This window comes from Phasianus colchicus, chromosome 20 (genome assembly GCF_987193195.1).
Source record: "Phasianus colchicus chromosome 20, bPhaCol1.hap1.1, whole genome shotgun sequence".
In the NCBI taxonomy this organism is placed as follows: domain Eukaryota; kingdom Metazoa; phylum Chordata; class Aves; order Galliformes; family Phasianidae; genus Phasianus; species Phasianus colchicus.
Window position 1 is genome coordinate 2,179,737 of NC_143455.1, and position 27,956 is coordinate 2,207,692.

At 46.6% G+C, this 27,956-nt stretch overlaps 1 protein-coding gene across 2 annotated transcripts in view; it reads right to left on the reverse strand.

Annotated features, from left to right (window-relative positions):
• The window catches only part of MYH10 (myosin heavy chain 10), a 93,520-nt gene extending 69,816 nt beyond the window's left edge, over positions 1-23,704 (reverse strand). For both annotated transcript variants that reach the window (XM_031599203.2, XM_031599205.2), the window contains exons 1-3: positions 23,605-23,704; positions 21,398-21,775; positions 9,439-9,595 (exon numbers count right to left, since the gene is read on the reverse strand). In XM_031599203.2, the coding sequence (XP_031455063.1) occupies positions 9,439-9,595; positions 21,398-21,742 (502 nt within the window). In that variant the 5' untranslated portion in view covers positions 21,743-21,775; positions 23,605-23,704. The remainder of the gene's footprint in view (positions 1-9,438; positions 9,596-21,397; positions 21,776-23,604) is intronic.
• Positions 23,705-27,956: the final 4,252 nt, after the last annotated feature.

Sequence of the window (27,956 nt, forward strand, 5' to 3'; positions counted from 1 at the left end):
AAATACATGAAGAGAAATTAAGAGACAACGCATTCCTTATCAGATCCATTCAAACAGATGTGCATTTATCCTACCTAGTGGGATGCCAAATGCAAGCAGCCCTTTGCAAGGGGCAGCTGCTGCAGCTCAGGAGGATTGCAGCACACAGCTGCCCTCAGCAGGGGCAGCCCAGGGACAGCTTGCAGGACAAGGGCTGGGCCACAATGTGCACAAGGGCTGCAGGCAGCAGGGATGGGATACAGCCACTGGCCTCCAGCAGCTCCTGTTTGTGCTTCACAGCCACTGCAGTGAGAGGTCCCACCCCATCAGGCACCAGGTTCTGGAGCTGCCAGGCCTCGCTCGTTCTGCTCATAGCCTTTCAATGACACAGACGAGCTGCTCTCTGGCTCCCAAAGAGCTTTCCCAGCAGAAACGAGCAACTCCTAAACCTTCTGCTGGGGCCATCCCTATGCTAACTTCTCAGTGATATTTGCATACTGCTTAACAGTAACCTAAGATTAGTGGTAGCTGGCAACCACAGGCTGAAAAGGGTTTATTTGGACTGCAGAGAGCTCAGCATAGCAGTGGTTTCTAATCTCCAGCAACCCCGCTTAAGTTGCTCTGCTTCCTTTGCAGCCCAATTTTGTTTAGACAAAGATTACATTGTCAACTGAAACAATAACTCAAGGAGGTCCTTTGACAGTAATATCTGCCACTGAGGCTCACTAATTCACTTTTGCTCCTCTTTCTCCCAAACAATTAAGCAGGCACAAACCACTTAAGAGAACTGGCTATGAACCAAGTGGGCTCTTCCCAAGTTATTCCATTCTGCCTGAACTTCACAGGTTTGGAAAGAGAGCAAGCATGCCAGCAGAGGACTTTGCAGGGCTTTCTGACTGTAACACAAAGTTGAGCAGTTGGGTTTTCATCCTCAGTCGCAGAGGGGACAGGACACAGCCCAGAGGCACATCCCCACACCAGCACAGTAACTGGGGTAAGTGGAGCTGACCTCAACGCATGTCTAGCAGCTGCTAGATTCAAGTTGTAGATGCTTCTCCAATGAGTATTTTCTAGGATCCATAACAAGCCTTTTGAGGGGCTTCACCTCAAAATATCTGATGTCTCAGATGCAGTGCATGGACTTACTAAGGCTCTGCTCTCCAACAATGAAGTTGTCACTTTCAGAATCACTGACCACTGTAACAAATACTAAAACAATGTCCTCAGGGAATATTTAAGAGCCACTCTTACTGTCTTGTAAGAGGTTTCAAGAGTGGATAGCTCAGGAGATGTCCCCATTTCAAGGACCAGCAGCCCTAACAGCCAGCTGCAAGCAGACTGCTGCCCCAGGAAGAGCCCTGCCATGTCACAGCACAGGAGGGTACAGCTCCAGCCCTGCATGCAGGGCACAAATAAGTGCTGATTTAGCAAGATAGGAGTTCTGTCTCTGGTCTATCACACTCCAACAGCAGTTTTTCAACAAGCACAGAACTCCAGCAGCCCTACATCCTGAGACATGGGCTGCTACCATTTAGCTGCACTGTCAAGAAATGTTTTCTCATTGTTCTGCACATGTCACTTGTGATTGTCAATTAATGACCCTTTGTTCTCACATAGGAACAGATGGGTGGGAGACCTGAGCACCATTCCCCCTCCCTGTGCCATTTCAGATTTAGACTTGTTCTCTTTGACCTCAATTATCATTCCCATGCTGAATACAGTTTTGATAACTTCAGCTGTTCTTTAAATGTTTTCCTGACTTATTTCCTCTCCTCCCAAAGGAGGGAGAGGCTGGAGCAGCACAAAGCACTGTAGGTACAAATGTCAAGTTTGGGGCAGCAGTTTTAAGTTCAGGGCTGTAAAGTGTTTCCCAGTTTGATCCTATTCTCTGATTTTTAACCACTGCTGGACAATGAATTTAGATTGCTACAGATCTGTTTCATCCCCACTAGCTCCTGCCAAAGCAGTGAGAGCTCCAGCACTACTAGAACAATTTATTCCTCATCGTACACCTCACGTGTGTGGCTGCTAGCCCTGCTAGCTGAGGTACAGCCCTTCATACCGGGCGGGCTCCCATTTTTGCTGTCCTAAAAAAATAAATCAACATAAGCCAAATATCATCCTGGAACCACTTTGCATTTTGCAGGCAAAAATGCTACAAATGAGGGGCATGAATGCAAGCATGGGTTTATGGGTCTCCAGCAGTGACCCTGCCAAGCCACAGAAAGCAGAGAACAATGGATAAGATCAGCCACATAACCAGATCTGTATGTACACGGTGGCCTTTCCTCACTCTGCAGTTACTTCAGAGCCTGTGCTTATGATAATTACCAAAATCACATTTGAAAACTCACATGGGTCGTTATCAGATGACCTCTTGTCCATTCAGATTCACTCACAGATCAGTGCATTTGAGAGGCACGCTCTCTCCCTAAAAAACCTTACTGAGTCTTTATGTCCACATAATCTCACGTATGCACACACTCCTGTAAAGGCTAGCTGCATACTTTGGAACAGGTTCCACCAACATGTTGGACAGACATCATGCACACCACTATTATATCTGCAGATCTGAAAGAGAATCTCAAAGAGATAGCAGCCAGCAGCTAACATCTGGGTGCTGGGGCAGCTCTGTGCCAAACACCCCCACACAGCCACAGCCAGTAGGCCAGCGATTCCTTCTCCATGCTCAGAAATCTGGTGCTTGCAGTCTCACTTTCCTTTTCTTCTTCTGAGTTTCCTTGTACACATGAGCTGATGGCCTTGCCACCACCCTGAAAAAGCCCTGGAATAAAAGAACCCTAGTGCCCCTGAGCACCTGGAAAGCCAGAAGCTTCCATTCAGCCAAATGCCTGAAAGCACTAAGGGCAGACAAGTGAATGGATACCAGATGATACCATCACTCCTGGTTAGGAAGCTAGGAAAGCACTGAAAGCTTGCACTGAGATGCACTGATAATCATGTTGGTGATGAGAGCCTTGGCTTACTGGAGACAAAGAACAGAAGAACACTCACCACTCCTCTCCGTTAGCTAAGAACTCACAGTTGCTCCTACTTCTTGTTTCTGTGCCAGAACACAGCAAGAACATTTTAAAAATGGGAGGGTGGATGAAAAAGGAGCTACTGCAATTGCTACTGCTGGCAGTTCCAGCATGGCTGGACTCTTAGTTCAGCACTTCAGAGGAACGCAGACATGACTGACCAAAAAAAATGACTGCAAAGCATGCATCACCAGCAGTGCTGTTGTAACGTGGAGAGCTCTCAAGAACACCATTCATTTAAGCTTTTGTTGTGCAGTAATATCTTCATTTGTGGCATCTGAGGGATAAAACCAAATAAGAAAAAAAAAAGCAGAAAATAGTGTTCTATTTCACATCCACCCTGAAATAAAGTTTGATCTAAACTAAAACTGTGGAATAGAGTTTTACCAGAAGCAGGTGCTGGCTGAGTAATACGTACAAATGAATCATCTCACGAATGATTTCATAAGTTGGATGCACTTGCTCTTGAATTCCTGTCTGCCTGCTAGCACAGTCACAAACCAGCTATGAGCTCAGCCTGCTTTGCAGATCTTCAAGCTCTCATCATTTGGTCGCAGTATTGACCAAAAGGATCAGGCTGGTCTGTGCAACACAGCACCTCAGGGGAAGGGGCAGGGAGAGTGCAAAAGTTCCTTCTTGAAGTTATGCCAAAAAAATTAACACAGTCAACCACTTCAAGTAACACTTCTAAGGAACTGAGAGTTAAGAAAACAGTAGTTCACTCTAAATACTATTATGTCTAATTAAGTTTGTAACCCTGAGGTTGAGCACCAATTAGAGCAGAGATCCAAACACATTTTGACACAGAAAAAGACAAAGGTTAAGAACTGTTGTCCAAGTACTGCAGTACTGAAGAACTTCAAACAGTAATAAAGGTGAGAAAAAAACACACGTGGTAGCATACAGCCTCGTTCTAGGAACTAGCATCATTGAGTTTTATTCAATAATTGCTATTGACATCATCCAGAGATGTGCTAATATGGCAAAGTCATCGAAACAGCCCCAGTGCTGCTGAAGCAGATTTGATACCAAGGAACAAAGAGGTGAGGAGAAATGAAGTATTGCACAATAGGTTCAGCTGACAGAAGCATTTCTCATTTTTCTTCAAATTCAGAAATAAAGAGGCAGAAGACTGTTTCAGCATGATGGATTTCAGCTATTCAGTTCTTCCTTTACGATTCTCCATCCCTCCTTCCAGCCATTAAAAATCACTGTATATCACACCCCTATTGGGACACAAAGCAATCCCCATTTCCACGTTACTGTCACACACATTTGCATTCCACACCAACCTGGCTGGATAAAATGAAAACACAAAGCAGTGCAACGATAAGGAGACCCAGAAATTCTTCCCATCACATTTGCCAAGCAGTTAGCTCTGCTCAGTTCCTGCCATCCTGCACTTTGTGATGAGCTGAAGAACTCTGAGGTATCTTTTGATAACTCAAAAAAGATATACTGTGAAAAATAGCAGGAACATTAATTGCACATTTAACAGGTTTTGTGTGCTGTTCACATAATGGAGAATGTTAGCCAGGATCTTCACTCTCACATCAATCTGTCCCTGCCACCTCAATGTTTAGTAATATACAGAAAAGAATTGCCACATTTTATTCTAAATTATTTCATACAATAAAAAGAAAAACACTTCCCAGAAGTATTTCAATGGGAATTAACTAAAGATATAGGTCAGTATGCTATTTTATAGGGAGCAGCACTGGCAGTGCCAGCTCCTCCAGCATTGAGCACTCCCTTCACCTATTGCACAGCTTCTGATAAAGCTCCCCTGAAACAGGATTAAAGGCAGTCTGAAAATACCAGTGCTAATTTAGGGCTCACCAAGACGTCCTCAGGGAAACGGGATAAAAAGGAGAGACTAAGCATAATTATACAAGAGTAATATTAGCAGGTAAGCAGGTCTTCAGCAACCAAAAGCAAACCAAGTTTCCCTTAATACATCCTACAATGTATTTTTTGAGATTCAGTGAATGAAGAGACATAAGAAGACAACGCCACACTTCCTCAAAAAGTACAGCAGGAGAGGAGAGAGCCTCATATGGGAAAAGCACCAGAGAAAAGTTATGTCAGTGCTGCCTGCACAATCAGGTCAAGCCTCTTCTGTTAAAAAAGGAAAAAAAATAAAAAGATACTCATAGAGGAATTATCAGTTAGAATTCATTTCTTAAAGAAAATCCTAGCTCCTATCCAAATTTCTGCTGCTCATTGCCTGTGTGTTTTAGCAGTGCAGAGGAACATCAGCAAGTCTTACAAATTGTATTACCAAACAGAATTAAGGTCAATGTTGTCACAGGGATTAGGATACCAATTCCTTATGACCATGTCAACTGTGCAGCAGCTTTGAAAAGCTCTGCCCAGGATTCCTTATTGAAGCATGCCAACCCCAGCCCTACGCATGAATGCATAGGATTTCTGTCTAGGGCCAAACAGCTTCAATAAGCCTGGAAGCCCCTGGGTTATGTGTACTCACCGCTTCAACTTCACATTAAGAAAATGAAGAGAAAGCACAGGAGAAATCCACTAAATCACCTGTGAAGTAGCACTTAGCCTACCACCACAAGGCTTTGAAAAATAATTAGTAGGGGAGGCAGAGGGGAAATCCAGCATGTAAAGCAGAACTGCAGGTTATTACCTTCTGAGGTCAGGACAGCAGGTAATGAGTGCTTCCGGGAGAGAAATCCGGACTGTCATAATCAGAATCGAGTCCTGCCTGGCAGTAACAGACTGCCTGCACTCAATCTTTACTGCAAGGCTTGCAGGAAAGTCAATGCTTATGAGATCAAGCAATCACTGAGGTTTGCTTTTCCTTGCAAAGCTTGCCTCAAATCCTCAGCACATCACAGCTGCACCAGCGCTGAACTGGCCATCTGCAACACAGCCCTAAAGATGATTTTTCCACTTCCTTCTTACTTGTACTGAATTAGTGTAAGCTATCGCATCTCTCTGCAGACTATTATTTGCTCCCAGAAATGAGAAATCAGACTTTCTGAGCACATTCTGCTTCCCCTGCTCTTTCCCCTCCCTCCCCCTTTGTCCTCCTCGATTAACAAATACCAAAACGAATTCCAGCCCATTCTGCTTCCCACTGGAGGGCAAGATGAGAGCTGACCTGCGATGACAGCTCTCCCAAACAGGAAATTCTTCACGGGGATGAGCACAGCAGCAGCTTTACGGCTGGCAGTTTGCAGCACTCCCCATATACAGCCTTTTTGTAAGAGTGCTGTGAAGTGCAACACCCAGTGTATATCACTAGCTTAACAAAATGGAGCACTTCAGCAATGTCTAAGATGATGAACACCTATTCAGATGCACATGCATCAGTTGCGTTTCTGTTGATCAAAAAACCCTCTGTTTCACAACTTAAGTCTTTTTCTTTTTCTTTTTTTTTTTTTTGCTTAAGAAAATATTAAGGCTCAAACAACATACAAACCCTCAGCTCAGCAGAAATGTGAAGTTGATCTCTCATCATCTGAGCTTTGAATGAAAGGCATGAAAGGGCTGAACTACTGAGTAGCAGTTTACTTGCTGCCCTTTACTACCAGCACACAGGAATTGTGTTGTAAGAAGTTCAGACACAGCTCAGGTCCAAGTACCCTGGTGATCAGCGTAAACACATTTCACCAACACCTGGAAAATTAGTAGCTATGATTACGAGAAAAGTAAACATGATTACACTGCACAAAATACCACTGAGTGGGCCAGGAAAATACAGCCAACCCACTTTCATTGACCTAAATTAATGGTTAAGGTATTCTCTAAGGTTATGGTCATATTATCCAACGAAACAGCATTCCTATGGCTTCAATCTCAGTTCTGAATCCTAATAATTAAATTCCAGAAGCCAAATACTGAACCCAGTAGTCATCTATATCAAAAGAAACCAACTATAGTAGCACAACAATTATTTGCAGTAATACTGGAATAACAACTCTCTACCCCCAGTTCACTCTCCCTCTGCCATCCTATCTACACCTCCCAAAGCAACTGTGTGCACAAACAGGGATGGGAACTGCAGAAAAGCAGTTCTATAGCCACATTAACAACTACTCAGAAAAGCACTTTGTCAGACTGTGCTTAAATAAGGTTGTGTTAATGGAGACCACTGATAACATCACCTGAAGTGCTGCAGTGAAGACAGCTAGCTCTACTAGCCAAAAGCTTCCAAGTTTTCTTGGAAAGTTTTCTGTTCCATTAGTTTGTGACAAAGTCTAGAGCAAAATATAAGGAATAATTAGATTAAGGAAGCTGTGAATTGTATCAACTCCTCAGCTATGAAGAAAAACCTAACTGTCCCTACCAAAGGACAGGCACATCCCACACTTGGTCTTGTACTGCAAACTGGTAACCAAAAAATAAGTTGAATATTGTTACTGTCTCCTACTCTTAAGGTAAGTTCTAGTTGATACTCTGAATGATTAGACAAAGTGCAATTGTAACAGCTAAAGTTATTTGTAGGCTCAAACTGAGCTCCCTCAAGCACTGCTTTGTTTAGCAGGTCCCATCTAGAGGCTCTGCAAGCCAAGGCCCAACACTGAGCAGCAGCAGAGCCACCCCTCCCTTCCACTTACCCCACTTTACACAAATGTTCACCAGGCATTCTCATCACAGCCCATCGCTGCTTCACAAGAATATGAGAAGCCAGGCAAATCACCAATATAAATAGCCATGCCTCATACTTCAGGCAAATATCTCCAGAACTCTGTACTCCACCTTTCTCCTACAGCAGAGCAATGTCTGTAAACAATTCACTGAGGGCACTACAAAAATCAGAAGCAGTGCTGCTTTTTCCCCTTTCTCTGGAGGTCTCTTCTGATCTAACCCAATTAGGCAAGAACAATTTGCTAAAGTAAAATATTTGCCTACTGTGTAACTGCCAATATCTATTCCTGAGCTCTTATTTATCCTTAGCAAAGGAATTGTGAAGGCAAGCCATCAACAGAAAGTTCACTGCCTGATTGCAATCACTTGCTAAAATAACCAGGGAACGGTTCCATACAGGTGAAGGATACTAGAAACACAGATTTAGTTAACCTTGAAGAAATCATTCTGTAATACATTGGTCCTGCTGCACAGCTCTCAGCTATTTTTGTTCTAATCCACGCCCTCATTCTTTTAAGAGAGAAAAATTCACACTATCAAAATCAAAAAGCAAGCAAGCACTGAAAGATGTGAACAGAGATACATCAGTATGAAAACAAGGCTGTAACTAAACACAGACTGTTATATGAAAGCTTTTCTTTAAACCTAGTTTCTCAAATTCAGTACAAAATTTGTACATCTAGCAAGAAGTCCAGAGATACAAATTGGTACTGGTGAACAGATACACAGAGCATCTGAGGCTTGAGAACTACTGATGTTGACTTACACTGTGTGAGATGACCTCTGTCTCAAGAACCTGCCTCATCCACAAATCACTAGAGATTTCTACAAATAAACTCCTTAACACAACCCTGAAGTCTGCACTTGTCTTCCAAGTAGGAAGACTCTGATCTGCATTGCTAGAGGTTTATGTTGTGGTCAAGAGGCTGTAGCTTCTCTTCAAGACACGTGTACAGCAGAACACAGCACATTTTTCAGGCCTCTTTCCTACATGCACTCCTCTAGATAGAGCAAGCTGGTGTTTCTGGATCAGTAAGGTATCCCCAGTGTAAGCCATGAACCAGTGCAGACAGTACCATCCAACACTTTGTCAGAAGAGCAGTTGTATAAGTTTAATGCTTTTGCTTCTTTCAACATACTTACAAAGTGGTGTTTATTTCAATATATTTATCTGCCAGATTCTCATTTTCCAAAATTCAAAAGTGCCCACCATGAAGTTGCTCCACTTTGCTACAGATACACCCCACGTGAGTTTGGTGGAAAAAAAAATCAGATCTTCAAGGTTAAGTATCTGGCTGTGTTTCACTGTCATTTCAGATTATTACTTCCAGTGGCCAAAGTGTCACCATTTTTAAAGGAGCACAGAAACAAGCCATTACACCTCAGCTTTTCTCTTTCACTGCACTTTCTCATTCTCACTTCACTTAATGCCAGGGCACTTACAACTTTTGACATCAATCTTATCTCTTTTTCTTTTAGAAGGAAGTATTTCCATTACAACTTCCAGTGCCCCCAGCTGGCACAGCACACCTCCTATTGGCATCCATTTGCTTCTGAGCCACAGTAAGGCAGACAAACACACCAATGAGGGGTCAAGCTCCAAGTTACTTCTGGTCTAAAAGCTGAAGTCTCTAGGTAAGAGAGCATTCTTTTTTTTGAGTACAAGAGGAAATAGAGATTGCGTTAAGAACTACAACGTAGCAGGAAAATAAATTCCTAAACTTTCAAAACTCGGGAGTTTTAGGTGCATTGAAGAGCTGAGACTCACTGAATGACTTTACTGTAACATTAACATCCTTACCTTGCAGCATGCATCTGTACGCAGACTCAGATATGGCATAAATGTGTGGTGGCATTTCGTGGCGCTTCTTCCCTCTGTACATCTCAATGATGTTCTCTGAGTAAATCGGGAGGTTCTTGTAAGGGTTTATAACTACGCAGAACAGCCCTGAATAGGTCTTAAAAAAGAAAAAAGGTTTCCATTAATAAACACAGAATTGAATTAGAAACATAAGGAGCAAGACATTTTTCACAGGCTATATTGGATTTCTCTTAGAACAAAATTAAGGTCCTTTCTGTTGAAGAACTTTAAGTACACACTATACTCAGACCGCTGGTTTATAGTTCTATTAAAAAGCTCTTTAATTACCTGCATTAAAAGTCATTTAAAGATAATCAACGTAAATAAATATAGAAGTGGAACATCTGATCTCCTTCCCACAGATATTTAAGTCTTTTTTCTACTTATAAAGTTAAAGAATTAAGGGCACCTTTTGATGTTCTACTCCTTCAGTAACACGCCTGCTCCAAGTATTTTCATTTTTATACTTGGAAGAACTGGAACATTGATTTACCCTATAATCATCCTCTAAGAACTGTTAAATTAAAGGAAAAACAATCAAGAGCTTACAATAGAAAACAGTGATTTTACGTATCACGCAACACAGAGGAAAAAAATAAATCTACTACTAAATATCTTCAGAGTTATTGCACTGACACAGAACTATACATTGTATTGAGACACCACTTGTGGAAGACCAGACTTTAAAGAAGCAAAGAGAGGACATCACATTCTTCATACATTCTTTAGCTGGGACTGCCAGGGGTTGACAAGGACAGAGAGCAGAGACTTTGTGCAAGAGCAAACCCTAGTTATTTAGGCTAATATATCATTATTCTATTATATAACTTGGATAAGGAAAAAGCCTATTATTCCCAACCACTATTCTTGCTATCCTGCTGTTTTCCTATGATGCCATGTCTTTCTTCTTCACAGGCCCAAAGCAATCTCCTCCTCCTTCCATTCTCCCATCCTGGGCACAGGGCAGCCCAGCAGCAGGCACTGCAGTCAGCATTCTGTCACCTGCCTTCAGAGCTGATACTGAACAGAAGTCATCAGAGCTGCCATCATATCAAAACATTCAAGTACAATTTTCACACTGCTCTTTGAATTCACTCTTATTGAGGCATTTCTTTTTTACTGTTATTAAAACAGAGCATACACTGCATGTAATACATATAAGTCCACATTTCCATATGAATTAAGTATCAAGATGACTTTGGAATAGTTCAACCTCTGCTCTACAGAAGTTATCACACAAGTGATATACATAAATATCAGCAGTTATACATATCAATATACAGAGATGGAAAATAATCAGGCCTCCCTTTGCCTGGCTAGGAGGATATGCAAACATGGACTGGCTGCAAGGGCTTTACTGAGTAACAAAGGCAAGGTAACAGAAAGACAACTTTGTGCACTGCCAAAAGAAAGCTCACGTCATCTCCCTGAACTGAAGCATCCAAGGCATGAGAATGGTTCCCACCCTTTCTAAACACATCCCAAGTGATGTTTTCTTATGAAGATTATTGGAGAGATTTTATTTTATATCAAGTTTTGGAAGCACATTCCAGCCATTAACACCATTAGCATCTTTAGTACCATGGGAACGTTAGCAAGAGAGACCAGCTGTCTTCTGACAGAAGCAGCAAGCATCTTTCTGGGTCAGGAAGACTGTCGTGCCTTCACAGACTGTTAGAAGAGAGGGGATAGCTATAGCTAGCCCAGACTTCACTGACAGCTGCTGGGAGCCTACGTAGTGTTAAGCAGGCAGTGCAAGAATCTTACAGCATTTCTTAATTTAAAAATCTTTTTTATTTGGAAGAAGAGGAACTGTGTTCTTTCTGTACATACAAAGGATCCTGAAAGTACAGGCAGAAGGCAGTCTCTGAACTGAGCCAGAAGCTATCAGTAAAGGAAAAGAACTTGGTGTTACATCAGATGTCCTGACTGGAAAGGAATCTCTGCTTTGTTCTGATATGCTGGATGATAAGAACTGCAGTGCCTTACCTAGCCAAACATCTTTGGTAATAACGTATGTATTTCTCAAGAAAGGAAACAGATGTTATCAGGTCAGTTGACCCAAGCACAAAGAACAACTTATTATTAACTCAACATAAGCAAAGGGCCTTTGGTGAGAACACAGTCTCCCTCTGGCCTCCCTTCCAGCCCTACCACCACCAGCATTGCTACCCTGGCAGTAACTTACGAGTGGGCAATTCCTCTTGGAGGACAAATTTCAAAAAGAATTGGTTAGTAATACAATGAGCTCCCTGACCAAATGCATTCGTGGCCACTAGTCAGATCATAATGGAGAGGGAAGGCAGGATGGTTATTTTAATAGTGTGGTTCAGTCAACCAAGGAGCCAAATGAGGTCACCCACACTCATCTACAAGCAGTACCAATAGCATGAAGACATCAAAAGATCACCACAAATCTCTATCATTCCAGCACTCAAACAATGATAGCAAGAAGCAAGGCACACATTTATCCACCCATCCTGCAACCACCAGCTTCAAGTCAGCAAGCTGCAGCTGTGCTGGATTTCCCTGCTATGGTCACTTTGGATGACGAAGACCAGCTTACTGCTGACTGCAGATGAGATCTGGTCATCTGAAAAGAATTCCTACGACCAGGTCAGCTCCCAGCTCTGCTCCGGCACATCCTCTGATCACTGCAGCCACACAGACAGTTAATTAGCCATAATCCAGTGCAGCTCATTCATACAGGGCGATTCTGGAACCTTTCACCCTGCTCCACCTGGAGCCCTGCTCTCTTGTTACCTATCCAGCTCCACAGACTGGGTTCACCTCACTGGGAGGCATCTTACCAAGGATGCAGCTGTCTCACTAATGTCTTATAAAAACAAACTTAACAAGTTTCTGAGCTCTACTGATGACACCTAACCTGGAAGCCTTTCCAGACCACTTCCCAGTGCAGTAATTGCAAGGATCAGAGAACCTGGAATGACCCCAATAAGCAAATGTGTTCACTATTCACTAATAGTAACTATTCACTACTTTCACCAATGCTTAGGTTCATTCATTTGGAGGATAAATTTGTATCACTGACCACCAGATCTCTCCCATAAGAGAGCTCTTCCACATGCAGTACCACAAACCCAACCATCTGGATGCCCTGCATACCTGTCACCCAGTTCAGATTCTGCAGGGAAGGGGCAGGAGAGTGAAGTCACATTTCTTTCAAAACACAACTATGCTACAGAGACCTCATTTATTTGAGGAAAGATGGCACCAAGATCCCCCAAAGGAGAGATAACAAGCAACCTGAAGACAAGAAATAGGTTGAGATTGTTTAAAATGCTTTGAAGAAGTTCTTTGTGACCTGCTAGAGGAAAATACATATACATATTTACACCTGCCTTACAAATGGACACCCTGCTCAATGATCACCCCCAGGCAGCTGCTGCAGGTACCCAAAGCTTTCAGACCCAGGCAGGGCAGAGTGATGCCCTGAGCCTCCTCTGCTTCCCAGGGCCCAAACTCTGCCAGGGGACTGAATTAGAATTGAGCACTGCAGAGCTACAGCAACTGTCCAGTCTGGACGAGGAACCAGACTTCAAGTTTCAGCTTACAGGGTTAGGTCTGCATATTGAAAAACTGAAGTAGAGATGCTTACTCACCTTAGGACTGTGTGATCAGCTGCAAACTAGACAGCTGTTTGAAATACATTTCTGCTTTGCACAGGAACAGGATATAGACAATATCGAGCAACAGCAACACTGCCTGCTGGAATGCATGCTCTTCAGGCAAGGCTCCAGAGACAAATAGTAAAGCAGAGCTCTGACAGTGCTGTATACAAACTCTCCTTCAGGACGCTAATCGTGGCGTTTGAGTATTTCCAGATGCTTACAAGCTTTAATCCAGTAATATATCACTTAATAATTTGGATTTTGGTATGCAACCCCAGACAGCAGAGCTCAGCCTGCTTGCAGAGGCCTATTTGAAAGCTATGGTATATTCCTAGCAGCAAGCAACCTGATAAAGAGACAGACATGTATCTGTCAGACACTGTGCATAATCACTTGTGCTCTTGGAGTGCAGCTTACCAGTGCCACACAGGTAACAGAAAAGAGTTACCTCTCACTTTATCTGAACTCTTCAGACACAAAAGAAGAAAGTTGCAACTTGCAGACTTCAGGATCACTCCCACTGATTGGTACAGTGCTTCAGAGCAGGAAAGGTTCCCAAGTGCTGTCTTTCCTTAAAGCCACAGCAGAACATCACTGTGTATGTACCTTTACAATGGCAGTAGTGTCCAAACCCTTGTACAGCTCCCTAGCCTCGCAGTTCTTCCATCAGGGAAAATGCTGTTAGGACAGATAGGTTGGTGCCTCCTGCTGCAACATCAGAAGGAGGCCTCTGTAAAGAGTGGTTTCAGAGCACATCAGCAAGATGCAGGTCAGTTCTCTAATGGGAGAAATGAAACAGTCTGCCTTGCTACAGTACCCAGGCTCAATGTTTATCTGCGGTTCCTCAAATACAGAAAGTGATAGACATAGTCCACTACTACATCAATAATTAAGCTGAAATAAGCTTCTAGGTATCTCCTACTGTTAATTGCAGTGTAACCCACTAGTGTCTTGCCTAGAAAACAAGACCTGTATCCCATGCTTGCAAATGTAGGGCCCATCCTCCAGATAGGAAAGCTGCAACACCACATCATAGTTCTCTTGTCCAGTTTTACCTCCTTAAGTTGCATAGCTGCTGCCTTTCATCCTCCACACCTTACTTAAGCCTCTGAGCTGGGTGTGTTTCTCACATAGCACCTTCCTCCCCTGCTCACAGAGGTAACCTAAAATTCACACTGTACAGAATGGGATGTAGCTCTTCAGCCCCTGAGAAGCAGCAGTCAGAAGCTGTGGCCTGGAGAGGAACACATCCTCCACCAAGCACAGCTGCAGCCCAGCCAGCATCTGGCACATCACCATCACCCCCAGCCCAAGCTCCCCAGCCAGAGCAGTTGGTAGCCTGGAACCTGAATTAACCCAGATGTCTGCACAAACTGCTAGCTAAAATAATTCAGTCTTACTGGCATCCAGCAAGTAGAGGTCAGAGACATTGGCAAGGGTGAGAGACACAGCAGGGCAAGCAGGAGCCTCAGCCTGACAGAAGCTGGGCTGGACAGGGACAGCAGCCCTGGCTGCTACTCAAGCAGCTGAAGGGCAAGATCTCTGGGTGGATGACAAAGGGAACACATATACAGCTATTAAAGCAAAAACACTGCCCAAACTGGAGAACAGCATTGTCTACAGATGTTCTCTGCAGCCAGCCCTGCAGACAAGGAGCTCACTAGCACTACACCGTCACATTTACAGGCTTCAGATGGTTTAAAAAGAGAATAAACAATGTAATTTGGCAGCACAGGTTATGCCCCACTCAGAGCTCCCCACTCAGACTGACAGCAGCGTCACTGAGCACAGTGCAACTGCCCCAACCATGCTGAGCCTCAGAGGGGAAAACATGATCCCAGCTTACAGCAGGGCCAGTGCAGTATTAATATCCCCTAGCAGGCTCTGCAGGGCCGTACAGCAGCACCCAGCACAACTCAGGCTGCTGCTGCAGGCACTGGGCTCAAAGGGCTCTGCTGGATGTGAGCACTGCTGAAGAAAGGCACTGTGTTACCAGTCCATAAACCAAACTACTGCATCTCTGTAGGCTGCTATGCTACCATTGCTAAAGGAATCAGAGAATACAGCAGACTTTGTATCCCTTCTTGCCTAGGGACGAGAGATTTCAATACACCAAAACTCAACCTGATCACATTTACGAGTCTTCCACAAACCAGAATTAATCTAAAAAACAACTTGATGTCAAAGCAGTAATCAATTTGAACCCAAGTACTGCTGCATGTTATCAAGTACCAGAGCCCACACAGCTGGTTCATGCTGGGAAGATGAAGTGAAGGTACAGACTCAAGATTCCTGCAGGGTCTGTTGTTAGCAGTCTGTAACAAGGTGATCTGATGTTCTCCCAACTGGACCAGCACAAAAATTGAAACAATTAGAACACAGCAGCTTATATAATTACACTGACTGCTCTAGGTTATGCTCTGGCCTCACAGGAGCAGTGGCATAAGAAGAAACAGGTTACAGCTTGAGACCTGCTGCCCACAGCAGGCTCTGGAGCTGGGGACTGCAGCTTGTTTGCCATTCTTCCCCCTCTTCTGCCTCAATAAAACAGAAAGTATAGGAAAAAAAAATTAGGCTGCAGACCAATTATGGAGGTAATACTTGTAATTCTAAAAAATATCTACTGAAGTGTTTGTAACCACAAAAGTGAGCATGTTTTCTTCTTTGCTGCTAGGAAAAAGCAGCATATGCAGAGAGCAATAATTAGCAGGAAAGTTCCAGAAGCCCTTGGAGTTGCACAACTTCCAACCCTTCTGGAAAAGTCTTTGCTAAAATGAAACCGAGTGGTGGGTGGTGAAAACGATCCACATTTTGAGTTCAAAAGACTTCAGTTGAATCTAAACCCTTCCTCAATGTGCCCCAGCATCCCTCTGCTCCTCCACAAGAACAGCAGAGCCAGGCTAAGCCAAAACCCACAGAATTTCTCAGACAGCTGCTTCAATCCTTGTGACCAAACGAGGTCAGGAAGCAGTTAGTGCCATGACTTATGGAATATCAGTAAGCCACATTAACTATGGGCAACGACCCCTCCCTTCAGGAGAGCAAGGAATAGAGCAGAACACATGGGGCAACAGATCTTGAATGTGGTTTTTATAAACCCCAAAAGATACTGACGGTCAGCCTTAATGACAGATTAACAACACCCAAAGTTTAAATGGGCAACTCCTCCATTCCACCCTAGTAGGCACAGGAATTGTACAAGGCAGATACTTCAGGGCCTGCAGCATCTCCCTTCTGTTAATCAAACACCAGGACTTCTGCAGAGCCATTGAGCAGACAGACAGACAGCTTTCTAGGAACTTCTCAGCTATTTGTCCACATTTATCAGTCAAATACAGCCCTGCAACTCAGATGTGACACTCAGCTCTCTTCTCTCCTGGAAAAGCAGTCAGGTACGTCAAACTTGTGCAGGATCCACACCATTCAAGTTCTCTTAGAATCCTCTTGCTTTAACAAAATATGTCTTAGTGAGTTGGGCAAGAGGTTCTCTTTTTCCCTTCTATTTTCCATCAAGGAAGTATTGAGACAAAAGCAGAGCTTCGTATTGCTGGGAAATTTCATCCAGTCCTACCTCAGGGGTAGTACAGTCATCAGCTTGTTCTTTCCAATTCCTGCCCATGCTGCAACACTGCAAACAACTTACCTTCCATCCAGCAGAATGGAGGTATTTACACTCCAGATCTCTGCAGTCAGCTGCATTTCTATTTACTAAAATACTTCAGAGTGACTTAAAAATTCAAGATATTACAAAAACTGAATCCAGACTGCTGCCTACCAAAGCACTGAAACACTTCAAGTGACCAGGAACAATCCTGACCTCTGTTCTGCACAGTCCTTGAAGTGGCATAGCATGCCTTGAAATTCAATACAGAGCTCAAGAAAAATAAGATCTTGCTCTGAAATGGAAGGACTCTCAGCAGTGTGATGATTAGTCACCTACTGAAGCTCTCTTCTAAGTGCAGACAGAAGAAAATGGTAAAAAAAGAAAAAACACATATGCCAACAGTTCTTTTCTTCACATCAGCCATGAGTCAAATTAGATAGTAAGTTCTGCACAGAAACCTAATTTTGAACATAGCTGACATGACTATGTATAACCATATATAATCTTTCTGAATTGTGATCTTTAATGCTTTGTTGATAATGAAGCACACAAATTAAGATGGAGAAAATGCTTCCTCCTACACCAGAAACTCCTCTGGAGCATTATTTGTAGCTCTCCATCAAAGCAGCTCAGTATTTTCCCCTCCATATTACCAAGTGCAGCATCTCTTCCCTCTGCATTCTGCTTCCAGATTGAATTCTGCCTTCTTGGTGATCTCCCCTGGCAGCCCCATCCCTCCCCACCAAGCCAGACACCCATTTCAAATATCTCCTTTGTCCTGGAGATACAATGGAAGGTGACAGCTACAGCTCTGACAGCCAAAGCCACAGCTTCAGCCCCTGCTCTGAAGCAGCAAACTGACACCACAGCTGTCTGAGTCACGAGTGGCACAGCTCCCGATCCCCCCAGCTCACAGCACAGCAGGTCAGTAGGCAAAGAGTGAATTCCTACATTCAAACACCATGCTGGACAGTGTGGAGGTCAGAAGCTGGCTCAGAGGGAACCCAGAACCTCACGAAGTAACAAGGCAAGCAGTCTGCAGTTGGCCACAAAGCAGAAAAGCAACAAAGATCTGGAGAACTCTGCAGCGTGCAAAGCTGACAGAGCCTCACAAGTGATTCTTCCCAGCGGATGCCTCTATTTTATCATTTGATTTAAAGACTTCCCCTCAGCCTACCCTCTGAAATCATGCCTACCTGATCTGACTTAGACAGAAACACTGATCTAGAGCTGGTAGTTGGAAGTCTTTACAAGACCTGCACGTAGAACACTACTGCAAACATAAGTGAGGGAACATCTTTAAGCTAAAAACCCAAAGCTCGTGACTAAAGGCAGACTCCTCCCTTACAGCAGCATCCCCAGAAGGCACTGAGAAGGCAGTTCATCAGGCACAAGGACACTGAAGAACTGGCACATAACCAGTCTGAGCAAAGCCTTATTGATCCAAACCTTCCCAACAACCTCTCAGCCCTTGGGGATTCCCCTGGCTACACTCACAACCAACTGCCTCCAGTCCTTGATCTACAGCAAGGAAAGAGACTACTAATTACAGACTGAGGCTAGGGTTATGGCTGGCCATTCCAGAGCAGGCAGAGTATTAGAGATCCACATGATATATCCCTACCAAAAGAAATGTGGATATCCCTAGAGAAGCATAAGGCTTGGATTTTCACCATAAAAATCAGCATGAGCACAGATCATCTGTGGAACTCAAGACTGTGTGGGATCGTGCTTAACTGTCAGTGGGTTAAGGAGAAAAGTCCACGTACAAGAAGCCATAATGACAGGCTTGCCCCTCTTTTGGTGCGAATATAGTTTGCTTCAGAATAAACTGCAAAAACAATACATTTTCTCTAGGAAAGATATTTTAATGTTCTTCAGCTACATTGAAAATAAACCTTATGGCAAGAAGCAGAACAGGTGATATTAAAGATGGAGGAGGAAATGAAATCATTTTGTCTCCTCCACATGACTGGGCTCACCAGAGTTCACACTCCAACCTCGTCTCAGCAGATTCCATGCAAACCTTGCTGCCTTTTGTCTTTTGTGTCATCATGAAGAGACCAGCAATAAAGACAGGACCAAGTACAGACAACATACTCTCACAAACCACCAGTCTCCAGTTCTCCACTCATGCTCACCACCTGCACAGTAACACAACAACTCAAGATTATGCCACTGGACAGATACCACAGATGCTACAGGTTCCAGAACTCCCTACCATCCCTCCTTAGATGCTGCATGGAACTCTTCTCAATGAGACAAGCACCAGCACTCAGCCCATGCGACTTGGCACCTGCTGGACGTAGTCAACTCTCCCTGCTCCCCCACTAGTTTCATTCTGAAGAGGTAAATGATAGGTTACTAGACTTGTCAGTCAGATTTAACAGCTTGTTTCCCTTCTAGGGACTGAAGGGAAATGACTCTATTCCAGTCACACCTCCTTCCTAGAAAGGCAACTCCGTCCACTACTGGTTAGCAATTAATAGAAAGCACATCGGATTCACCATCGCTATCTCAGCTATTCAAGGTCAGCACTAGAATGAACATCAGTTTGGTTATTATCAGAGCACCTGGGAATCCAGACTTGCCTCAAACTGATTCTTGCCAAGGTCAGTTTCCTATAATTCACTTCATCAGCTCTTAACTCTGGCTTTTCATGCCAGATGCACATCAGCAGGTTACCAGGCAATAGCAATGGCTCCTGGGTGTGCAGTCAGCAGCAGCAAAGCAGGTGCAAGGCTGAGGAAACAGGGATCCTTGAGAAAGAGCAGAACTGCACTAAAAATCCCACCAGCTCAAGCTGCTGTTTAAACTTCTGTGGCCTATTCTCTTTGCCAATATTCAGCCTCCAGCAGTACTCCTAACAGTGGTTTCCTCCCCCTCCACAAAGCAAGCAGAGTTTTAACTTCAAATAAGCCATTATTCCAGGTGCACAGACACACACTATTCTTGGTAAAAGCAGCATCCTCCAGCAATGTTGCTGTAGCTCAGACCTCCAGTTAAGGCCAACAAATCCATTAGCTTCTTGATCCCAACCAACTTCCAGCTCGGGGGCGGGGGAGGTCACCACTAACATACGGATGCAGTAATCCTCCTATGTGACAGCAGTCCCTCAGTGCCAAGGAACCAAGTTCCAGAGCCTGCGCCTCCACAGCTCAAGCATGGAAACAGAAAGCACCATTTTGGGAAGCAGGAGAGGGTTAGAAATAGATGAGCTACCTGTAAGCTATACATAACAATCTGGCCACTGAGCAAGACAGAGGGGATTTTGGTTTGTCATTCATCCAAAGTAACACAGTAGCACATTTGCCTGTATGAAGAGTGAGAGGTTCTTAGCACCAACCCCCAGAAAGACTGTGGTTACATTTAATATATGGAGTCCTTAAATATCCAAGCAAGCACCAATCTAGGTCTACGCCTTTTAGCTCTCATTATAAAGCAGTATTGGTAGAGAGGATGTAATGACTTCCATAACTAGCACTATCATTGATACACACACAGAATATTTGACTTATCAACTTGTTGACTTTTAATTCTCAATCCAGTCCTTACTAATTATCCATTTAGTTTACTTATAAGCTTAGAGGAAGCATTCCAGAAGCATTTTTTGCTGAGCTCAGTCTCTTGGTGGAAGGCCTTGGAATGGCAAAAAGCAAAAACCCACACAGAAGTGAACACAGAAGCACAAGTACAAAGAGATCTATTAAATCCAAATATTACCAGGGGTCCTCTGATGCCTAGGTGGACAGGAGAAATGAGCCAACTGACTAGCAGAACTACATAAAAATGGATTTAAGCTTTAGAACAAGCGTTTATTAAAACAAGCCAAGTGTTTAAGCAGATGTTCCAGTCACTTGAGATAGAAGAGCTGCTTGTTGAGCCCGAGTATCACCAAAAGCTACGAGCCAGTGTGCAGTCAGTCCACCAAGAGACAAGGAGCTCCTCTGATCTGTATGCCACAGACAGCACTCAGTGTTGTTCAAGGAAGAAATAGCCCCAATGGATCTGTGATTCCTGACTCAAAAGAAAGATGGCAATAAACCACATCTTTCAATTAGTGCTTCGAAACTGCTGAAAAAGAAAGCTTTATCTTATTGATTTTAAGCACTTTGAACGCATTCTTTCCTGGCCCACTGAGTTGATATTAGACATTCTGCATTCCTAGCACTTCCCAGCTTTTAATTCACCTCTTATTACCATTTTTAATAGACAGCAAGTTAAAACAAGATACATGTTTATTCATACGAGCAATTAAAGAGCAGTTATTCAGCAAAGTTAGGTTTTGTAATCTCTCAGTTCAAACAAGCCATTTGATACCATTCACTGTATCAGTTAAGCATGTCTGAGGCAAGCGCTCTAATGAGCCACATGAGCTAAGCACCCAGAGCTGCCATTTAGCATTCTATTTTTGAAAGATGCTTGCAGAATTATTTCCATAGGAGAAATTTTTATTATTTGTTTTATGACAACAGAGTTCCTGACCTGCACACAGCATGGAAAAAGACACAGGGCTAATCTAAATGCAAAGGACACAAAGCATTTACGTTATCAAAACCAGAGCCAAGACCCACTTCCTCCATTTCAAATAAGTAAAGGAATGGCAATCAGATAAACTTTAGCTGAATGAGCAACCGTAATGAACCCAGTAATTAGTACTTACATAGATGAGCCCAGAGTAATACCGATCCTTTAAATTATGCAATACAGAGGCTTCATTTAAACAGGTTAATTCTGCCATGTCTTCCACCTTTGAGAACTTGGGGGGATTCATCTTCTGAATGTCATCTTTATTGACTAACGCTTTCTTCCCATTCTCTGCCAGTTCAACCAACACTTCATCCCCCTTTTCCTCCTTGATGCTGGCTGCCTCAAAACCATGGCGCTCTGAAGGAATCCACACCAACTTCTTGGCAGTCCAATCAGCCTGGGTGGCAGGGTTGTAGATGACAGCCCTGTCCACAAAGAGGTATCTCTCGGGATCTTCCTGCCCAGATCTCTGTGCCATTGTGGGAAGGGAAGGTGTCCTCTATCAGTTAACCTGTGCATTGCAAAGGAGAAAAGCAAGAAGCGTGTTACATATTGCACTCTTATCCACAAACGGAGCTGTGACACCAATTAAATGGTCTGCCACCAACATCTGCATCTTCCCATAGGTGATGGCGTAGTGTGAAGGCTTTCCATGAAACTGCCATACAACTGGGAGCCCCTATCAGCAGTGGTCCTCTGAATGATTAAATCACTGTCCAGAAGTCAGTGATTTTTCACATATCATCCCAGACCCGCTACAGAAAAAGCAGCACAAACCAAGTCCAGTTGGACACCAGCAAGAGACACACTGCAGCAACAGCAAGAACAACATGCACCTATATCTGGTGGTTAAAAAAAGGAGAGGTGATTCTAACGTAAGCTTGCCGGGAAGCACAACTTCTACTGAATAGCAAATATTATACATAAATAACATTCAACACACAGCTAACTACAGTAATGGAGCACAATAGTGACACCAGGCCGTTTACTTTAACAAAGAGTTGATTTTCAACTACAAACAAGAACTTCAGAAGCTCCAACAAGCCTTCAAGCTCATCGTCATCCTAAAGCTCCAAGACTTTGCACTTTTACAGCCCGCTCCTGTTGCCAACTGTGAACAAATGACGTGACCACATTAAGAATAAGGAATGCCTGCCTCTCGAGTTTACCTCGAGGCACAAGGCAGTGAGTTGAGTACTGATGTTGGATTTTCCAGCAGCTTCACAGATGAAGGTGAATGAAGAACTGCTGATGGGAGCTTCTGCACGCCCATTTCATCTAAGTGCATCTATTTAGGGGGTGGGCACGGCACCCTGTTAGCAGCACCGCTACATCCAGGGCTCGCGGGCTCTGCAGTTCTGCCTGCAGCTGCCCGAAGAGCAACAAGGTCAAGGCAGACACCTCGCACAGACCTGCCTGATCGTTCCCTGCCTCGCTACGGATGCTGAACACTACGGGAGCACGCCGTGAAAGCAGGGAAGGTTTGGCAAACCGCATTCGTCATCGCAGCACGGCACGGCAGCTCCGCAACGCGCACGAAGCACAACGCCTGTGTCTCCGCGCACGGCGAGGAGGATCGCGAGGCCGGCCCAGCTCAACGTAAGGCACGGAACCCTCGGCGCGGGAGCAGACCGCTCGCTGCACGCCGTCTAATTCAAACCCAGAGGCGATGACTCAACATTTAAAGCATTCCAGAAAAGAGAAGGGAAGACGCCGGCAGGACCCCGCGCGGAATAACCGCAGCTCTCAGCCAGGAAAAAACAGCGAGCAGCCAAGAGAGGACGGGAGGCGATGGGAGCCGCAGCGCCGGGCCTCGGGGACGCGCGGGGCCGACAGGAGCGCAGCGCAGCGCCCACCGCCCCGCAGCGCCGCTCCCACCCCCGCGGCGCACACACAAAGGCCGCCCGCTTCGCCCCGCGCCGCGAACAACGGCATTTACATGGAACACCCAAACGAGAGCGGTTCCCACGCAGGGATCCGGCGCTGCCGGCGGGAGGAGGGAAAAAAACAGAAAAACAAAAAAAGAACCACGCAAAAAAAAGCGAAGGAATCGAGAGAAGCGCCCCGGCCTCGAACAAAAGGGCGCGGGGCCGGGCCGCTCCGGGACCCTCCGCAGCACAAAGGGCGGCGCTCCCCGGCCGGCCCCGCGCGGCGGCGGAGCGGCAGAAAATGGCCACCTCCCCTCGGCGCGGAGCGGGCGGCCGCGCGGCACAAGGGGTCTTTGTGTGTCGGACCCGCGCCTCGGCGCCGCCCCCGCCGCCCCGATCCCGGCCGCCGGCCCCCCCTCCCTCGGCCGCCCCCCGGGAGCGGGAGATGCCCGGGCCGGGCCCGCCGCCCCACCTGTGCAGCGCCGCTCACCGCCGCGCCCCGCAGCTCGCGCCGCCCGCCGGCTCCTCAGCACCGCGCCGCTCCGCCCCCCGCCCGCCGCGCGCCTTTAGCGCCACACCGAGCCCTCCGCCCCCCTCTCGCCGCCGCCGCGAGCCCCGCCCCCGCCGCCGCCGCACGCCGCGCGCTCATTGGCTCCTTCACGCGCCCGTCCGCCGCCGCTCGCTCGCCCATTGGTCCGCCGCGCGGCCGCTCCGCGGCCACGGCCATAGCAACCTCCGCACGCTACCCTCCAAACCCCGCCTCCTCGCGTCGCCCCGCCCCGCGGCTCCCATTGGCCGCTCGGCTCCAAACTCTCCTCTCACTGGACGCTCGCCACGCCCGTCGCGGCGGGCCTCGCCCCGCGCTGCAGCACGCCCGGCGGGGGGCGCGGCGCGCTCACGGCGCTGCAGCGGGCGGTGCGCGCGGTGCCGCAGCGCTGGGCGGGCGCGCGCCTCCCCCTCGGAGGGCCCGGGCCGGGCGGGCGGCGGCCCCGCGGAGGGCAGCGCTGGAGGCGCGGGGATCCCGCCTGCTTCACAGGGAGATGAGGGCGACGACCCGCCGCGGCAGCCCGGGGCTGGCGGTGGTGCGTGCCGCCCGGCAGGGCCTGGTGCTCCCGGCGCGGCACAGCGCTGTGGCTCCGTGCGGGGTTCGGGGGCTCTGTGGGCTCCTATCCGTTCCTCGCTCGGATGCAGCAGGGAGCGGTGGAAGCGCTGGGCACGCAGCGCACACGCGTCCTGCTGCTGCGCTCACAGAACTTCCATTTTTAGGCATGCGGTGTCTTTTAAAAGGACAAAAAAATAGAAGCGTCGCGGAGAAAACGCTGTCCTATGGCAAGCTGCGTGATGACTCGTCTTTTAGAAAGCGATTTCTGTGGAAAACCTTTGGGGATCCCACAGATGTCACGTAGCGCCTCTCAGGGACGTAGCACGAAGTTCTGATTATCACACCATTATTTGTATCCAGAGCGGTGTTGGGAGGCACTGCCCACACCCACCGCGTGTCTCTGACACACAGACACCGTTGTCTTCTCCAGGAGCCTGGAAAAGCAGATAGAAACCATTTCCCAGCAGAGAATCCCAGAATGGTTTGAGTTGGGAAGGACCTCGCAGCCTCCGTGGGCTGTTCGCCCCCCAGCTGTGGTTTGGGTTGGAAGGGACCTCGAGGACCGTGAAGCTCCAACCCTCGAGGGCCACCAGCATCCACCAGCCTCATCCTGTGCCCTCTGACGGCTGCTCCCTGCAGGGACCTGTGTCCCCTTCCTTGCCCTGCTTTCCGGCTGCGGCAGCGTTTGGGCACATCTCCAGGGCTCACAGCCTGGCTCCGGGATCCCTCAGGAACCCCCAGCCTTGCTAAGCAGGACGGCTCAGCACCTTTCTGGGTCAAACTGTCCTTGGTAACTTCAAGTGCTGAACAATACCGAGCCAGAATTAAATATTTAAATGTAGGATTTGTGTATGCGTGGATGTGATCAAGGTGGTGACAAGGGACGTGGGAATAAAATCCATGTGAATTTGGTTTCTAATTTGAATCCTGGCTTGCTGTGACTCCGGGCAGATGCAGTTTCTTTCCATCCCTTCAGTCTCCGTGCAGTAACGAGGTTTTTTCTCACCTCGGCCATCTCGGTGGTGAGATCACATCGTGCTTGATGTGTTTTGACACCTTCAGAAAGAAGGCGTGAGGAAAAGGCAGAAATGCTGGTGTAAAATCTGGCAGCTTTGTTACGTAGGTTCAAAACCCAGACAAGTGCATTTGTAGGAATAAAATGAAAGTTATTCTGCAATAAAACGACTTTGTAGTAAACACGTACATGGCGGAAGCTTGAAAGGAATTGGAAATTCAAGCCTCGTGCTTAATGCTTGAGATTCAAAGCCTTGCAGGATGTAACAAATTACAGTAAGATGAGGTTACACTTATTTCTCGAGGCATGCTGTCCTCTAGGGCCATGCTGTTTTTTTAATCGCATATGTCAATAGGAAACGTTCCGAAACAGGAGGTGTTCTCTCAGCATGGATCAGCACCAAATATGAGCTTCATTGTCTCACCCACCATATATTTTAGGCCTGGAGAGTTTAAAAACTTAGCTAAATCAGGAATGGAAAGTCTGCTTCTTACTCACAAAGGGGATTGCACAATAGTTTGTCGGACAGGCTGCTGTGAACCTGATGTCAGATCAGCAAAAATAGCCACCTCTGCAGCAACTGAGGCAAGGCCCAAGCAGCAGAGTGAAGGACAGGTGTTCTGTCCCAGCGAGCCTCCAACAAGCATGAGGCCATGTATGACGGCTTGTGCAAGACATGGGATGTTCTGCAGAACGCCAACTGGTGCCTTCAGAGGAGAACAGATGACGTGAAGGATGTGGGATGAGACTGGCTCGTATCAACCTGTTGCAATCATGCTGGGAGCGAGACCCAGATGGGGACCTGTGCTTACCTGCTCTTTGCTTCCTCTCTTCCTTCCCCTTTCTTCCATCCGTCCCGTTGGCAAGGAGCAGAGGTTGGGAAGGTAGAACAGGATTTTCACCACCTCGCCTTCCACCCTCCGCACTGGGTTTGGCATGCATTTCTCTTCCCTCGAGGAAAAGGAGGGCTTGTTCACAAGCCTGTTAAAAAACCCGAAACCTGAGCCTCCCTTTCCCCGGGAAGCAGGAATGTGTCTGCGAGATCTTTCCTCCTCCCGCACAGCTCACCATGTCTGAGATTGGCCCCAGGGCACCGTGCTGCAGGGCTGGGAGCTGCTGGCCACTGCTGGCTGGCTGGGAGCAGGCAGATCCCCAACAAGATCCTCCTCCTGCTCATATCGCAGTAGTGCTTGCCATTTTCTGGGCTGTTTTTAAGAGGAAAGGATTCAGCCATTAGATAGTGAAAAGGCAGAAAGAAACATTTCTGAGGCATCATAGGATCATACAGTACTTCAAGGCGGAATGGATCTCAGAAGACCACCTATCCCAGCCTGGCTGTGATGTTGCAGATTTCAAAAACCATGAAGAAAACAGTGGCATTTTCCCATGTATCCACCTATACAGGGCATGTTGCCTGGTGGGGCTCTGCCTCACCCAGAACCAGCCTCTGCCCAGCACAGCTGTGATTTATGTGCCTGGATGCCAGCAGGATGAGCTCGTCACATCTTCCTCGCCCTCTTTCAAATGTGGGGTTCATTGGCAGTGTGCTCCCTCGTGCACCATCTCTGTGAGCATGGCTGATATGTTTCTATGTGTACAGCAGCCACCTTGGCTGCCCTAGCAGTAGATCCTATTTATTGCTTGGTTGTCCTCTCCCTGTCCTGCCTGTCCCTCTCCCCACACTGCCACAATGTTTTCTGATCTGAATGGCATGTCCCATTCATGGCTGGGCAAGCCCAACGATTGTTCTGAGATGTGTCACATTCAAAAGTTCCCATATCCAATGCCCTCCTATGCCCTCAACATCCAGAGCCTTGGCTGTGTCCATGAGCAAGAGAAGCAAAGCTGGGACACAGGTACAGGGCTCATGGTGAGAGGGTGAGATGCTGAGAGCTGCAGGGACACTTGGACCAGGCTGTCTTCAGCTTCAGGGGACCGCTGGACACAATCAGTGGCAGAGCACGACAGGACCTGCACTGGGAACTGAACTCATCATAGTACATCCCAGCTCCAGGAGGAAAAGCATTCCCAAATCTCACCTTGTGCTCAGACACCAGCTCTTCCAACTCTCCCAACTCTATAAAACCCGAAGCAAGCCACAGCCTTGCAGCACCAACCATCACCCATTGCATGCAAGTAATGGCGTGCAGGGTTTGCCGCGGTGATCTCGGCGTGCCGGGGAGTTTCCCAGCTTCAGCCAGAGCCTCCTGCCCGGCTCCATACAGCCTTTAATTGCAGCTGATTTACGGCATTTTTATTGCTGCCGACAGCCAGCAGTTGGCACAGCGGGCAGCTTCAATATTACTTTTGCATTTGTTGTTGAATCACCAGTTGGAAAGTGATCACGGGGCTTTTTATAGCCGTGCTGCTGCCTGCTCACATGAGCATCCTGGCACCCTGACCTTTCTCTGGTCTTCACATAAATAATTCTGGCCCTTGGGCCAGTGTCCAGGTGTTCACAAAGAGACCCAAATTCTAGCTGGGAGGTGCTCGTAGTCCTCGGTGCTTCCAGGCTTGGTACTGGCTCTGCCATCCCACATGGCTGGAGCTGTGCTTGGGAACAACCCAACTGGGGTGGTGGCTCTAGGTATCCCCAGTTCAGGCACATCCCAGTGCCACCAGCACGGAATAGTGAAGATCAGGGCTAGAGGAGCACATCCCAGCCGCCCGCATCTCCCATGTTCAGTGAGATCCCATTTCTGTGAGT